Here is a 17,281-nt window from a genome sequence, read left to right as displayed (position 1 = left end):
GCAATACAGTGAGGACATGAATAACAACAGGATTTTAAAAGCTCAACTAAAAGCTAGAGTGTAGCAGTCGGTCTTGAGCTGAGCTTTAAAAATGTCTACAGAGTGGATGGATGGATGGAAGGCAGTGCTCATTTTTACAGCAAAGTTTTTGTCAGTCCTTTGTAAAAAAAAAAAATAATTTGGTTTTAATCATATTTAGTCATCTGAATTTGTGAAATGTAAATTTTTTTCTGTCTTTGTTTTTGTCAACAAACATTTTTCGTTGTAGTTTTAGTCGATGAAATGAACACTGGATTGATGGATGGATGGACGGATAATTCATAGACAGACAGACTACTGTTAAACTGTACATACATTCATACAACAAGGACACAAGCCCCCCTGGCTTTTTGTGTTATGCTTTCAGCGTAACCTTTGGCCGTACCACCCGTACTGTCAACAATCCTGCTAATAATGTATTAAATCAATCGATTGACAGATCAATCGATGAATCAATCAAACACATGATAGTTCAGCCTTCCTTGAAACGTTGGACCTGTTGAGTTGCCAACAACAAACTAAACATCAACACATCGCACCAACACCACTGCCCCCCTCACTGATCGCTGACCGTCTCTGCTACGAGAATATAATACAGTGTCTGTGGTCGCTCAAACAAAACTGCCACCAGTCATTGATTTATTGTCATCGTGTTTCCCAGTCGTCCTCTAGTATATATCTTGAGGCACAGAGAGTCACTCCCTCAAGGGGATAACTCCTTTTTATTCCCTTGATTGATATTACTTAAAGAGTGTGTGATGTCCCTGGCCAGTGCCTCTCTAAACATATTAGTCTGGCCGTAGGAAAAGCTTGGCTCACTCTCATAGCAGACTAATGATTGTAATGAAATCAAGGGCTGCAGTGGTGCAGGGCTGAGGGGGAGCGGGGCTGTTTAATATGATCCCAGCCCATACATCTCCCTGACAGTAGAGGAGAGCGCCGCAGAACAGACCCTTGTGGAAAAAAAACCCAAAGCCTTGTCTGTTAAATGCCAGATGGGAAGTCGAGCTATGCTGCCATGCGCCAAGTTTACACAAACACACTATCTCTCTCTCGCATGCTCTTGCTCTCTCTCTCTCTCTCTCTGTCTCTTTCTCTCTTTTGCTCTCTCAAAAGCTTAGATTAGACACTGATTTAATAGCCTGTGATGAGGAGCTCAAAATCTTCTCAAAGTCTTGCCAAAAGAGGCACGCACAAGACAAATGAGTACACAAGAGCCATTATACACGCTGTTAGTCATGCACCGTGGGTGCTTGTGTTAACGTGGGTGCTTGTGTTAATAACGGCAGTGAAGAAGGTATTACTCATCGAGTTGATAAGATACTTTGAAAGAACACGCCGTCGTCTCTGTGCTCTTCAAAAGATCGAGCACCTGTACGGGCTGACGGTCTTCGAGAACTACCTCTACGCCACCAACTCCGACGAGGGCAACCTCAACCCCAAGACCAGCGTGATCCGAGTCAACCGCTTCAACAGCTCCGACTTCCACGTAGTGACCCGGGTGAACCGGGGTGCCGCGCTGCACGTCTACCACCAGAGGCGCCAACCTCCAGGTATCACTGCCACTCTGCCATGCACCCGCCTATGGGCCGCCACTGTCCATGTTCACACATGGCATGTCGCCATGCCATGCTCCGAGGGAGCTTGGGGAAAAAAATCTAAATCTTTCAAATTGTTTAAATTGCCGAGTGCTAAACAATTATTTGAAAGATTTAGATTTATTTTTTTGGGGTGGGGCAGTTTGAAAGTTGTTTAGGACTGGGCAGTGGTTTAAATCAAGTACATTTACTTAAGTACAACTTCGAGGTATTTCCAATTTTCAGTACTTTTACTTCTACGTCACTACATCTCAGGCACAGGTACTTGCAGTACACTACAATTATATGAAAATCAGGTCGTAGTGCCCGGCAGTGTACTGTAAACGGCGTTTTCACAGTGTCTGTGCATTTTGTGTCCATTCTCAGTGCGGAGCCACGCATGTGCCCTGGACCAGTTCGGCAAGGCCGGAGGCTGCTCGGACATCTGTCTGCTGGGAAACAGCCACAAGACGCGCACCTGCCGCTGTCGCTCCGGCTTCAGCTTAGGCAGTGACGGCAAGTCCTGCAAGAGTAAGTACAATAGCAGCCCTCTATGAGAGGAGACGTAAAATAGCAGCCCTCTATGAGAGGAGATGGATGGCTGAGGATTAAGCCTGATTCTTACTTAGTCACATTACCAAGTATAAAAATTAGTTTTTCCACTTCCACCAGTCAAGTTTTACATCTTTGAGTAATGTTGATGTTAATCTGAGGGCGGGGTGGTCTTTTTATGTTTATTGAAGAGTCTGTCTGTCTGTCCTTTCCGTTATTATTCTGCCATGAGAATTTAGAGAAAAACAAACTGTGCTGTTATAACAGTAAAGATCTTGATTCTTTAATCTTGGAATATTTCATGCCAATTCCAAACATGAATTATTTCCACATATTTCTCAAAGAGTTTGTTAGGTTAGTATGCTATTTGGAACTTTGTTGTTCTTCCATAATTATAGGTTTGTTTTAGTCAAATGTTTACACATCCTAAACAAACCCATTACAGCCACCTCCAAAAAAATATTTTGTCTCCACTGCTACTCTGTCTGTCTGTCTGTCTGTCTGTCTGTCTGTCTATCTGTCTGTCTGTCTGTCGTGGTGCTGTTGAGCTTCACACTGTGCACAGCTGCATGATGTGAAGCTTTGAGCTGCATGAAGTTTTTAGCAGCCATTATGTGATTTCCGGTGTGACAGTACAGTACAGTACAGTAGAGGGACCCCCACACGCTAGCTCTTTCATTTCTCTACCGTTTCGGACACGGGGCGGCTCGCCGGAACTGGCTCAGCCCTGTGAGCGCATTTTTGGGGGTGTGGATGTTCCGGGGGCCCCCACACGGTAACTCTGCGTCCGTTTCGGACGCAGGGTGGCTCACCGGAACCGGGCCGGCACCCTGGGCACCTTCCTGTGGGTCTGGAAGTTCCGGGGACCCTCACACAGAGTTGCACCACTCAGTTCACACGGGTGTGATTTTCACTTACCGGTACTTCACAACTTTCCGCATATTTCACAACCCCCAATTTCACCGCATAAAATCCCAGCATATTTCATGGCGAAATGAAGGATTTTAGACCGCATAATCAAGGATCTTTGCCCACGTTTTTCTGGAGGATTTGATTAGCTCAATGTTTAAAGATTCAGAAACCGGGTTCAAATCTTTTTATTTCTTTTATTTATTTTTTATCCTACTACAGAACCAGACCATGAGTTGTTCCTGGTGTATGGTAAGGGTCGTCCTGGCATCATCAGGGGCATGGACATGAACGCCAAGGTCCCCGACGAGTACATGATTCCCATTGAGAACCTGATGAACCCCAGAGCTCTGGACTTCCACGCCGCCAGTGAATTCATCTACTTCGCCGACGCCACCAGCTACATCATCGGCCGACAGAAGATAGACGGCACGGAGAGAGACACCATCCTGAAAGAAGGTGAGGGTCAAGGATGCAATCTGCTATTTTATGTGACTGACCTGAGAAGTCACATAGGGCCCTGGAAACTACAGTATGAATGTAGTTTATCCCATTAAGACCTGAGGCTGATTCTAAATGCCTTATGCCCGTGACCCCCATAATCTCTTATGGGGGTCACGGGCATAAGGCATTTAGAATTTGTTAAAAAAATTAAAATGATTAAACATTTTCAAAGATTGTTCTAAAATGTTCAAAAATAGGAGATGTACAAGCTTGTATATATCCTCTATTATTTAGTAGACGACGCAAAAATCTCAAATGACACAGACGCTTTCCTGGTTTTACTGGATTAATAATATATATTTATCTGGGCAGTGCAGTGGTTGGCACTGGTGCCTCACGGCAAGAAGGTCCGGGGGTTCGATCCCCGGCTGTGTTTGCATGTTCCCCCCGACCTTGTTTGCGTTCGTTTTCCTCCCACATCCAAAGACATGCATGTTGGGAACTCCTGTAGGAGCCCTTGACCGTGGTAGTGGCATGTTGGCTACTCCTGCCCTTGACCGTGGTAGTGGCATGTTGGGAACTCCTGCAGGAGCCCTTGACCGTGGTAGTGGCATTACTACTGGACTTGGTCCCCGAGCTCTGCTCACTGCTCCTAAGAAGTTAGGCTGGGTCAAATGCAGAGGACAGATTTCCTCTTGGGGATTATAAAGTAAAGCTTTTACCTTTAACTTTACCTTTTATGAACTATATTTAGTCCTTGGTTAAAGGCTACATTCCTTCCCTGGTTGTAACACCCACGTTCAGTGGTGTAGGTGTTGTTATCGCCAGTGTCACAGCGATATCTCAAGCAGTCTTACTACTATTTGGAGAAAACACAAAAGACATGTCACATGAGTTGTGGGTATAGTCAGAACCTGGTTTAATGATATTTCGACCCAAGTTTTGACCTTGCGCCACAGCCATATCTCAAGCGGTTGTATTTCTATCTGGACATCAAACATGGCACATGATTTGTGGGTATAGTCAGAACCTGGGTTACTGATATTTCAACCCGAGTTTTGACCATGTGTCACAGCACACCCATGCCACATAGCATGTCTGTAGCATCTCTCTGAGTGCATCTTTTTTCTTTCTTTTTTGTTAAGGACAATATGGCATTTTCTCACATTGTTCCAGGTATCCACACAGTAGAAGGCATAGCAGTGGACTGGATGGGAGGAAATCTGTACTGGACGGATGACGGGCCTAAAAAGACCATCAGTGTTGCCAGGTTGGAGAAGGCCTCCCAAACCCGCAAGACGCTCATCGAGGGCAAGATGACTCACCCTCGTGCCATCGTGGTCGACCCCCAGCATGGGTGAGAGACATCAGTGCAATATTATGCATTGCACTAACCTATCTCGGCGGTCATGCCCAGCGCCCGTTCGGTGTCTGTGTCCGACTGAGGTGGCCGGCTCTGGAGAATCGCTTATTTTGATCGACTTTAGTCCTCAAGCAATTCACCCGCCTACAATTTACAACTTACAATTTAGGCATTTAGCGTTTAATTCAGAGTGACTTATATTAAGAAAGAACACATGGCAATGCATATAATACCTAGTACGAAGTCGATCAGATGAGGAGGACATTTGAAGGACAGACAGACAAGACAGACATTACTGGAATGTATAGATGAATATAATTACTGCCTTTTTTATCCCTTGACCGTATGTGCAAGTAATTTAGATTACTGTATTGCAGCAGCAGATAAACCAACTCACACTTAGAGATACTAGAGAGAAGAGATCATAATAGCCTTTTGCTTTAGTAGGCTTTCTTTCGTTCAAACATTTATAACTTCCAGAGAGAGAGAGACAGAGAGAGAGAGAGAGAGACAGAGAGAGAGAGAGAGAGAGAGACAGAGACACAGAGAGAGGGAGAGACACAGAGAGACACACAGAGAGAGAGAGACACACACAGAGAGAGAGACACACAGAGAGAGACACACAGAGAGAGACACAGAGAGAGAGACAGAGACAGAGAGAGGGAGAGACACAGAGAGAGAGAGACAGAGACAGAGAGAGGGAGAGACACAGAGAGAGAGAGAGGAAGAGAGACTCAGAGAGAGAGAGACAGAGAGAGAGAGAGCTGATCTGATGCCACAGACTATTTTCATAGACATGAATGGAGCTGACAGCTTCCCTCCTGTGCACCAGATGGATGTACTGGACAGACTGGGAGGAGGACCCGACGGTGAGCAACCGAGGCAAGATCAAAAAGGCCTGGATGGACGGCTCCAACCACCAGGTGTTCCTGACCAGCAAGACGGTGCTGTGGCCCAACGGTCTGAGCCTGGACATCCCCCAGGGCATGCTGTACTGGGTGGACGCCTACTACGACCGCATAGAGATGGTGTACCTCAACACCACGGAGCGCAAGGTGGGTGACTGGCACCGCACTTTCATGAGTGCTTTACAATAACAGTATTAGCCCATTTAGACCTGAGTTAAAAACATTCACTTTGAAAGAATATATATTCAAAGATTTGCGCCACATTTTTACGATTTTTCAAAAATAGCAGACCTAAAAGCTCGTAGTGCGCCACTCGGTGGCGCGCTATGAGCTTGTAGATCTGCTATTTTTCAATAGCTAAATTATAACATAATGTTTAAAACACCAAAAGTGGTTCCCGCCCAGAATGATAATATAATATAATCATATTATATACATATGATATGACACTAGATATTGTCTGGGATTATGGATATCGTAATAATGTGATATGGCATAAGTGTTGTCTTTTCCTTGTTTTAAAGGCTGCATTTCAGTGACGTGATGTAAATGTCTGAACTTGCCTGTCTTTTCTATTAGTTGGCTCTACCCAATAGACTCAATATCAGTATTTGATCAAACACATTTGAGATATTGGACTTTTGTCCATATTGCCCAGCCTTTGTAACGATCACGAAATGCCTCGCCAAATTAATGTGATTTAAAAAAAAACAAAAAAGAAAGAAAAGAAAATCACTTAGAATTTGTACAGTATTAATTTTAATTGAGCCATGAGCATAGTTAATACAAATGATGTTTTGTAAGTGAACCATGTCATTTGAGCGTGCTGCTATCAGGTACTATGTGGAATGTTTCTTGTGGAAACGGCTGTACAGCCTGTAAATAACATAAGAGAGATCCTATGTTTGTGTCGTTTGTGAAACAAGCTTGTAAATGTCTGGAAACCCCTTTGCTTGTATTGTAAATAAGAGACCCTACGGCTTTGCTGTTTGTAAATTCACTAAGAGACCCTACGGCTTTGCTGTTTGTAAATTCACTAAGAGACCCTACGAGTGTGCTGTTTGTAAATTCACTAAGAGTGTGCTGTTTGTGTGTGGAACGTGCTTATACATTTTCTTTTTTGCCTTGATCTCCTAACGACACCCCCCCCCTCTCTTCTTAAAAAAATAACAGAATGAACTATGCACAAAAAAATAACAGAATTAACTATGCACAAAAAAATTACAGAATGAACTATGCACAAAGAAATAACAGAATGAACTATGCACAAATAAATAACAGAATGAACTATGCACAAAAACAAATTTCACCCAATTGTTTTGTTACTTGTAAAGCTGTGATGTGCCAATAAAGCTGTACATTGTGATTGCTCCAGGTGGTGTACGAGGGCCAGGAGCTGAACCACGCCTTCGGCCTGTGTCACTACAAACAGTTCCTGTTCTGGAACGAGTACCGCGGCGGCAGCATCTACAAGCTGGACCAGACCACCAAGACCGTCACCCTGCTCCGCAACGAGAGGCCGCCCATCTTTGAGATACGGGTGTACGACGCACACCAGCAGCAAGGTACAGTGGTATCAATATTGCACATGTAGAAATACTCCCGTTTCAAGTTTTCAAATGTATACATATCATGTTGGAATGGCTGGAGAAAAGTGTCAGGTGTGATGTGTGACAGGAAAAGTATCAGCGAGAATGAACGGGAAGGTGTACAAGATGGTGGTGAGACGTTCTATGTTGTATGGTTTAGAGACAGTCGCACTGAGGAAAAGACAGGAAGCAGAGCTGGAGGTAGCAGAGACTAAAATGTTGATTGTTAAAATGTTCTCTCTGGGAGTAACAATGATGGATAGTGTCACGGGGCAACCCGTGCCCTATATACAAAGACACAAACTGCTTTCTATAACATGCAAAGACTATTCCATTATTGTGTGGTGGAATGAAAATGATCACTGATTGGTTAGTTGTCTTTCCTGCACTGCTGGTGGCATTTCCCTTGATGAGGAAGTGGCCAAGTGCTATGCAGGAGAGGGGTGCTTTGAGTAATTGTCATTGAGTTTTCATTCTGATTTATACTTGTTTAATTGTAACACATTATTGAGAATGTTTAGGTTACTGTTTATTCAAGGTGGTTGATGGAAGTATTTATATTGGTGAAGTATGTGAGAAGAAATGTGCTAATTGTCTCCACCAGCCGAAGGCTAGGGGGAGAGTATGTTTTGCACTCCGTCCGTCCGTGTGTCCGTGTCCGTGTGTGTGTGTGTGTGTGTGTCCGTTAGCAGCTAATCTCGGCCACCGTTAACCCGGTCGATGCCAAATTTTGCACACACACTCCCTGGATGCCAACGATGAACCTCTGCCCCAAACTTTCCAGAGCGGCCTGTTATAGCGCCACCAAGAGGCCGCTTTGTGCAAAACAAGTTTTTGCACAGTACACCTACAGATTTTGTCCAAACATCACGCAAATTGGTACACAGTCTCTCTAGAGCCATTCAACGAAACCAGTCTTTCACATTTCCAGAACTGCCTGTTATAGCGCCACCAGGAGGCCGCTTTGTGCAAAACAAGTTTTTGCACAGTTCACCTACAGATTTTGTCCAAACATCACACAAATTGGTACACAGTCTCTCTAGAGCCATTCAACGAAACCGGTCTTTCAGATTTCTCAGACTCCATCCTGATTGGTTAAGATTGGCTTCCAAAGTTCACAGGAGTGCTCAGTTTCAAACAAAATGCTGCAAATCATGAACACATCGCGTGATTTCCGTGAAATTGTGCACCCACATTCCCACTAGGCAGAGGACGAAATGCCACATGAACAATTTCAAATCAGCCTCAAGGTGGCGCTATAACTGGCCAAAAAGTGTTTTTACCTCTAACTGCACGGATCTGTGGATAACTTTGTATGCCAACTCCCTAGAGGCCAAGGAAAAACCTTTGCCTGGAATTCTTCACATCTGCTCATCCTGGTGGAGACCTGTGCCCAGTAGGGCACTTTTTCTAGTTGAGTCTGTGCCCAGTGGTAGGATCCACTCCTATTTAAAGGAGGCTGCAGGGACAGGCTAGTGGGTTAGAAGTAGGCAATGACACAGGTAACATCCCTGAGGGAGAGCTACAGGGCCTGGTGTGATCAGGGTACAGCCTGAAGAGAGCTCTTATCCAGTTGGGTTTTGTTTGTAGTGTTCATTTCATTTCTCAGTATTATTGTTATTGTTATTTTCCTGGTTTCACACTGTTGAATCTGTACTGGACTTTGGTGGAGGAGTTTTAGGGAAAAATAAAGACCCTTAAACTGCATTACTGACTGTTCTTGGAGCCTTGGCTGTTCGGGCAACTTCACAGATAGAATCAGAAACGAGCACATTAGAGGGACGGTGCATATCGGATGTTTTGGAGATAAAGCCAGTAGAAGGATGTTGAGGTTGGAACTGCCAGGCAGGAGGCCTATAAAGACCAAAGAGGAGATGTATGGATGTAGTGAAAGAGGACATGAAGTTAGTTGGTGTGAGAGAAGAGGAGGCAGATGATTGGCTGTGGCGACCCCTGAAGGGAAAAGAAGATCTACAAGCTCACAATGTAGATGGGCTATTTTCAAATGACCAAAAGGTATATAGTGTTGAAGTGGTTAATGCATGTTTTAAATAATAATCAAAATCTAGTTTTCAAATAACTCTAGTGAAGTAAAAGTACAATATTTGCCTATGAGATGTAGTGGAGTAGAAGTAAAAGTACTGGAAATTGGAAATACCTCAAAATTGTACTTAAGTACAGTACTTAAGTAAATGTACTTAGTTACTTTCCACCACATCATCATCATATGATCATAGTGAGCGCAGCAGCCTTTGCTTATAAAGCCTTATAACAGGAGTCTTCAACAGGGGGTCCGCTTCATCTCTCTCTTATAAGGCCTTATAACAGGAGTCTTCAACAGGGGGTCTTCATCTCTCTCTCCCAGCTAACGGGTCCTACTGTAGGCCTGAGAAACGTTAAAGACACTCATCTCTTTTTGTGCTTCATTATTGTGTATTCGCAGGTGCCAATGCGTGTCGAGTGAACAACGGCGGCTGTGGCAGTCTGTGTCTGGCCATCCCCGATGGAAGGTCCTGTGGCTGTGCCGACGACCAGATCCTGGATGCCAACAATGTCACCTGCAAATGTACTTACCCACTTGTTTTTTAGTTTTTCTTTTTTTACAATGTAAAAAGATCGATCTGAGAAAGCTGTGGAAAATTCATTACTCAGCGGGAGCTGAGGAGGCTGTTAGTTAGTTACACTGCTCGGCTTTCCTTCCTTTCACCATCTATACTATACTTTATATCTGTGCCACAGCTGGGGGAAAGGTTCCAGGAACCTTTTGTCCTGCACCAATATTGTTATAGCCATGAAAGAGGGACAAAAGATGACCTTATGCTGCACCACAAAGCTTCGGGAGCCCAGGGTACCCCCTGGGGCTCCTGACCCACAGGGTACCCCCCTGGGGATCAGGAGCCCCAGGGGGGTACCCTGGGGCTCCTGACCCACAGGTTGAGAACCACACATGATCCCAAATGTTGGCCAAATTCTCAAATAATATAAGAAAGAGGCTAAAATAATAGCTGATATACTGTACAAGCTCAATAGCTGATTGCTCATTGCTCATAATTTATCTGTGGAACCGAGTCAAACTAAATGTAATGCCTCAACTATGCGATTCCAAGTGCTTGTCAGGGTGTGGGGCCCCCAGTTCAAATATGATTATGTTGGGGGGGTCATATAGATCTTTACTTTAATTCAGTAACGTTTCGGGCCGTAGCCCTTCCTCAGACCTTCAAGGAATGAGTAGACAATACATGTACGGTATATATAGTGTGTGATGTACCACACCTGTGGCCCATCAACCATCAGTCCCAATCGCTGTCAGTTCAACTATGATTATATTGGGGGGTCCCCAGTTATTCTGCTCTTGTCTCGTGACCTGAAAAGGTTGAGAAGCACTGAATCTACTGCTACAGGGATGGTCTCAGTTACACTCCTCCCGTCTCTCCACTTACATCTCCTCCTCCTCCTCCTCCTCCTCCCAGCCAACCCTTCCTATGTGCCTCCGCCTCAATGCCAGCCCGGGGAGTTCGCCTGCAAGAACAACCGCTGCATCCAGGAGCGTTGGAAGTGTGACGGGGACAACGACTGCCTGGACAACAGCGACGAAGCCCCGGAGCTCTGCCGTGAGTAGTGTGCCCCCCCGTCGTTGTCGCCATGGCTACGCGGCAACACAGGCATAAACACGCTCTGTTTCGGATCGCAGGCTAAGGAGAGATGACAGAGTGCTAACTGTAGTTTCCAAGATTTGTCTCTTTCCATGCGGTGTAACGATGCCAGTACTCCGATGGCCACGTTGCTCTTCATTAAAAGATAGTGAACTCCAGATACGTCCATTCATTGATGTCACATCTTTAGAGGTTCATAAACTAATCACACCGGATAAATGGCACGAAATCAAATGTTATGAGCATTATCGAGACAAAACACAGTTGTCATGGTGTTATGCTAACCCTTCGAGGCTAATACTCTCGATGTGCTGTGTGTGTGTGTGCACTTAGCTTGGGCGTGTGCCATTCCCTTCATCTTCTGTATCACTTCCTGCACGTTTGTGTTTTTCCTTTTCGCTCTCCAGACCAGCACACTTGCCCAACCGACCGTTTCAAATGCCAGAACAACCGCTGCATCCCAGTGCGCTGGCTGTGTGATGGTGATAATGACTGTGGCAACGATGAGGATGAATCCAACACTACGTGCTCTGGTAAGCACGGGCACAGCACACGCGCACACACACACACACACACACACACGCACACGTGCGCGCACACACTATACTGCAGTGGCTCAGGAGGTAGAGTGGCCGTCTTGGAATCGGGTGGTTCCCTGTTTGATTCCCCGGTCTTCCTGGCCGTGTGTCGAAGTGTCACTGAACCGGCTAAATCAGTGGTTCCCAATCCGTTTAGCTCAGAGAAAATTAGAAATTAGATGTCTCCCCCGGGACCCAAACTAGTGAAAATAGCAGATCTACAAGCTCTCAACGTGTCTCAAATGATTTGATTTATTTTTTGTTTTATTGAAAGTTTTAATTGATAAATAGTAGATGGTAGGAAAAAAAGAAAAAGAACAAGGATATTTACTCGTTACCCACAAACATTGGTCCGCGACCCAAACATGTGTCCCGGCCCACTGTTTGAGGGGAAACGGCGCCCCCTACATGCTTCCGATGATCAGGTTGGTGCCGGTTTTCCTCCGACGTCGATGTGTGAATAGTTGAATATGAATTATAAATTACATTATAAAGCTCTTTGGATAGAGGTTCCGTTTACCATCATCTGTCTCCCTTCAGCACGTACGTGTCCACCCAACCAGTACCCGTGTGCCAGCGGGCGCTGCATCCCCATCTCCTGGACCTGTGACCTGGACGACGACTGTGGAGACCGCTCTGACGAACCAGACTCCTGTGGTGAGTCTTTATACCGCTCCACTGCGCTCCCTGCAGCTTTGAAACGGCAAGGGGCCAATGTGTGCTATCATGTTATTTTTAAGAATAATAATTACTATAATAACTCTTCCCCCCCCCAGCTTACCCAACCTGCTTTCCGCTGACCCAATTCACTTGTGCCAACGGTCGCTGCATCAACGTCAACTGGCGCTGTGATAATGGTGAGTAAGACCTTCATCAATCTATGAATAGCCAACAGCAATTTCACCTTAACTGTGTGTGTGTGCGATACAGGGCAAAAGAAAACGCTAGCCCCCCTACACTCCCCACCGCCCCCTCACACCCCCCCCCCCCCAGCCCCCCCACCCCCTCACACCTTCACCCTCTTCTTGTAGTATTATGCTCGAATTGCATTTGTAATATGTGTATATACACATTTACCTACTATTCACACAAAGTTCACCTAACTTTGATACTACACGGTAAACATGCACGTAATGTAAATATGTTACTCTTTTTTTGTTTTACTCTTTGTTTTCTCTTTTTTGCACTCTGTATTCTATTGCTGTTGTTGCTGTTTGATGATATCGACTACAGTATGCTTGGTGCTGCATTGTCTGAGGAAGCCAAACTAAAATAAGTTTTACTCTTATGTACCTCTAGATAAAGTACAACCTTGTTTGTGTGTGTGTGTGTGTGTGTATGTGCTTGTGCGCATTAACACGCGTGTTCTGCTGACCTTCCAGACAACGACTGTGGGGACAACAGTGACGAGGCGGGCTGCAGCCACTCCTGCTCCAGTGTCCAGTTCAAGTGCAACAGCGGCCGCTGCATCCCGGAGTACTGGACGTGTGACGGAGACAACGACTGCGGAGACTACAGCGACGAGACGCATGCCAACTGTACCAACCAGGGTGAGGAACGGATGCCCCCGATGGCTGTGCCAGCCGGTCCCCCCCCCCCCCCCCCCCCCGGCTGATTTATTCTAGCGCTGTGGTGTTGTTGTCTCATCTCTCTCAGTGTGTCAATACATTCCCTCGCAAAGATGCAGTGGTGGAACTAAGTAACTATGTACATTTACTTAAGATGCGAGTCCTTTTTCCACCACTGTCTCATCTCTCTCCGTGCATGTACTGTAGATGAATTGCATTCCCTCACAAATATGACTGTTGACAGCGTGTTTTACTCTTTGGTGGCTTCGCCTCACCATGGCGTTCTGGCCTGTATTGTGTATCATCATCATCACTGTGTTTACGTGCTGTTGTAGAGAAGTTGTCACAACGAATGCCGGCTCCCGTCGCTCCGGGGGCCTCGTTTCCCTGCCACATACCTCCCGCCTTCAGCCGCTCGTAGGAACTTCCAGCTTCCACTTAGAAGAACAAATCTTCTACGTCGCTGCACTCGGGACGTGTTTACGCTCTGCGGCTGGCTAACATTTGAGCCTCGTTTCAAAACAAAAGCCACACTACTCGCACAATGCGCCTCTTCATTTTTTGGCTTGCGTAAGTGCTGCAGATGTTTTTGCTGCAGCGATGGGGGAGTTTAGTTTTCGACATCGGCAGAAGGAAAATGGCTGGAGGTTTTGTTATTTTGGCGCGGGATGTCGTAGGAAGTTGTGGGTTAACCGGGCCGTGGTATACTGACTGAGACGGAGCGCTTTGGGCCGTGGCCACGCTGCGTTGGGTCAGGTCAGGCCAGCCGTGGAGGCTGTCTCAGTAAGGCATATCCTTTATTCTCTCCCTCCAACACCATCCCTCCTTCCTCCTAGCCTCCTTCCTCCGAGGCTCCTTCCTCCTAGGCTCTTGTTCAGTGCAGAGAGAGGAACTAATAGCTTGGCAGTTGTCCTGATGAACCCTGGAATGGGAGAGAAGTGTGTGCTTGGCAGTGCAAACATATGTTTATGCTGTGTGTGTGTGTGTGTGTGTGTGTGTGTGTGTGTGTGTGTGTGTGTGTGTGTGTGTGTGTGTGTGTGTGTGTGTGTGTGTGTGTGTGTGTGTGTGTGTGTGTGTGTGTGTGTGTGTGTGTGTGTGTGTGTGTGTGTGTGTGTGTGTGTGTGTGTGTGTGTGTGTGTGTGTGTGTGTGTGTGTGTGTGTGTGTGTGTGTGTGTGTGTGTGTGTGTGTGTGTGTGTGTGTGTGTGTGTGTGTGTGTGTGTGTGTGTGCGTGTGTGTGTGCGCGTGCGGATATGTCCTGGTGAGGTAGGTGCCACTTCATTTGGACTTATTCTAAACCCATTCCTGTTGACTCACAGCATGCTGTACTTGAACCTGCTAGTCTAATGAGCTTTGTGTGTGTGTGGTTACACTGGGCCCTTCCTTCTGGAAGTCATTAGTTGTGGAGGAAAAGCAATACTATTGCCTTTCCTCCCACATATTGTGTTGGGCGCTGAAAGGTCCCAGTCCCGCTTCCTGCTCAGCTGTGCCCGGCGCTCACCTTTGCCACGAAAGGGATGTCATTATGACTGCGTCTCTAATCTGAGCGTGACATCAATCAACATGGCGCGGGAGGACATCCTGGCCTTATGTCAGGAACCCTGTTATTCATTCCCGGTATCGTCCTCGATGTTTATGGACCGTTGCGGGGTCCACGTGGAGTTCAAGCGTCTCTGCTTTGCTAAACCATCATAATAATAACAACTTTGCTTCCTTGTTGTTTTGCGGTGTGCAGCCACACGCCCCCCGGGCGGCTGCCATGTGGACGAGTTCCAGTGCCGGATGGACGGCCTCTGCATTCCCATGCGCTGGCGCTGTGACGGAGACACCGACTGCATGGACCTGAGCGACGAGAACAACTGCGAAGGCGTCACGCACATGTGCGACCCAGCGGTGAAGTTCAGCTGCCGAGACTCCGGTGAGGACGGACATCCTCGTCCGGTCAATCTCGTCCGGGGGGGGGGGGGGGGGGGGGGGGGAATAATGGTCTTGAGCATATGTTGTCCTGTTGGGACTAGATATCTGTAGCCACTAGCCAGATGATCGGACTCATCAAAGATCTCTTCCTAACTATTTTTTTTGTCTGCCTAATGCGAGACCAGTAAATCTAAATTCATTTTTGTAAAAAAAAGAAAAATTACGTAGGGACATAAATAGTTTTATTTGTATGTGGATATACAGAATACATAAATGAAAAAAGATAATTGGTTTTGACCTTCACGGTGGAGAGGTAATGATTTCCCTCGAGAGCAGAAAAAACCTGATTATGTATCGGCGCTGTCGGCTGGAAACCTCATTATGTCCAAAACTGTTACTGTTCAGGATTCAAAAGCATCAAAAAAAGACGATCTACACTCTAATTTCGAGCTTGCGCATCTGCTGCTTTTGATACTGTTGCTGGCTTAGTATGATGCGTTCATTTATGAAAAAGACCATATTATGCACACATAATTATTGCAGTGATCTTGTTGAGAAGGGATGCATGTTGAAGGTCTATGACGTGTGTACGATGTCCGTACACACACACTGTACGTACGATGTCCAGGGGTCACCAACATGTCCGTACACACAAATGTGTCCATGGCAAAGACTTTGTCTTCTCTGTGGCAAATTTTAGATTTTCTGATTTACACACCATTATAATGTTCTTATTTTGATCATCATATGGTTCTCAAATCTTCCATTTGGTTCCATTTGTACACTCTCAGAGTTACTGACCTGTTATGGTCCAACTCTTTGTGTTTCTGGTATTATAGATATTATTGTCCGCTCATTTTGTATGTCTGTGGCACAAATCTTTTTTTTACAAAAATGTCCAACACAAGCCAGCATGGCAGTGACCCCCCTGTCTATGACTTATGACCCCTCAGCCCGCTGCATCAGCAAGGCCTGGGTGTGTGACGGTGACAGTGACTGCGAGGACAACTCTGACGAGGACAACTGCGAGGCGCTGGTGTGTAAACTGTCCCACCACGTCTGCGCCACCAACGACTCCATCTGTCTGCCCGCCGAGAAGCTCTGTGACGGCACGGACGACTGCCCCGACGGCTCTGACGAGAAACTCTGCGGTAATTGAACACTACTGGAGTCTAAATAATTTTTACTTTATACCGTACTTTATTTTGTTTATGTCGACTATTGGTTCCCGACCTTTTTATACCTCCGAAAATATTTGGCTCTCCAAGTACCACCATAATAACTGACCTTTTAATGGCCTTTTAATTCCATTCCTAAGCCAATAATGCTGCTGCTCTGACAAAACAAAAAATGTGATTAATCCGTTCTCAAATCATCTATTAACGGCTAGGTGTGCCCTCATGCTCATTTCAACAAGGCTGGATAGCCTATTTAAACCAATTGCTTTTGTCAGAAGAACTACCTGTAGTAATATAAATATTTCATTCCACTTTTGTCTTTTTTTCTCCCTTTTTTTGGGCGACTCCTCTGTGTACCACCAGAGGGGGGCTCAAGTACCACCAGTGGTACTAGTACCACTGGTATTAGTACCAGTGGTTGGGAACCTCGGTCGTGATGCTGCATATTAATGGACATTACATAATTATGTGTGCCATGTAAATACTGTATACCGGATTTAGCAAAGATGCTAATTTGCATCCGCAGTTCCCACACGAAACAGAAACAAAACAGGCAGACAGTGGAATTCATTATGTTAGGAAACAAAGCATAAACACATACATACAGTACAAGAACAAAGTACAAGGGTATGATGTGCATCTATATGGTTTCACAGAGTTTTGACAGATTTGTCTTGAAATAACTTGTGCATGAAGTGCATAATTTCTTTCAAGTAAGCTAATGCAGGATAAATCAGATCCCGAAACTCACGTCCAGAACCTAATCATACACAAGCTATGTTTTCTTATCTGCTCAAGACCATACACCGACATTAAGGCTGTTTGGGGATTCAACGGTTACTTTACTTTATTTGTTTATTTTTGTTTATCAATGTAATGTAAATTCACCAGATTTAGCAAAGATGCTAATTTACATCTGAGTGCGGACCGGAGCGACAGCCCTGCCCCCCGCTACATTACACAAAAACAAAGCATCAATACAAAAATAGAGGTACAAAACAGGTGCAA

The 17,281-nt window shown here is 45.6% G+C and overlaps 1 protein-coding gene across 1 annotated transcript in view; it reads left to right on the top strand.

Moving 5' to 3' along the window:
• The window catches only part of LOC310861655 (low-density lipoprotein receptor-related protein 1-like), a 168,760-nt gene that overhangs the window by 80,064 nt on the left and 71,415 nt on the right, over positions 1 to 17,281 (top strand). The window contains exons 9-22 of the mRNA XM_083769200.1: positions 1,403 to 1,592; positions 2,004 to 2,147; positions 3,300 to 3,536; positions 4,698 to 4,878; positions 5,717 to 5,939; positions 7,168 to 7,357; positions 9,825 to 9,947; positions 10,852 to 10,992; positions 11,442 to 11,567; positions 12,153 to 12,269; positions 12,389 to 12,469; positions 12,995 to 13,162; positions 14,914 to 15,096; positions 16,049 to 16,246. Coding sequence (XP_083625326.1) covers positions 1,403 to 1,592; positions 2,004 to 2,147; positions 3,300 to 3,536; positions 4,698 to 4,878; positions 5,717 to 5,939; positions 7,168 to 7,357; positions 9,825 to 9,947; positions 10,852 to 10,992; positions 11,442 to 11,567; positions 12,153 to 12,269; positions 12,389 to 12,469; positions 12,995 to 13,162; positions 14,914 to 15,096; positions 16,049 to 16,246 — 2,302 coding nt within the window. The remainder of the gene's footprint in view (positions 1 to 1,402; positions 1,593 to 2,003; positions 2,148 to 3,299; positions 3,537 to 4,697; positions 4,879 to 5,716; positions 5,940 to 7,167; positions 7,358 to 9,824; positions 9,948 to 10,851; positions 10,993 to 11,441; positions 11,568 to 12,152; positions 12,270 to 12,388; positions 12,470 to 12,994; positions 13,163 to 14,913; positions 15,097 to 16,048; positions 16,247 to 17,281) is intronic.

The sequence above is a fragment of the Protomyctophum parallelum genome (genome assembly GCF_964188405.1).
Source record: "Protomyctophum parallelum genome assembly, chromosome: 7".
Taxonomy (NCBI): Eukaryota; Metazoa; Chordata; class Actinopteri; order Myctophiformes; family Myctophidae; genus Protomyctophum; species Protomyctophum parallelum.
This window is presented reverse-complemented; position numbering and strand designations above follow the sequence as displayed.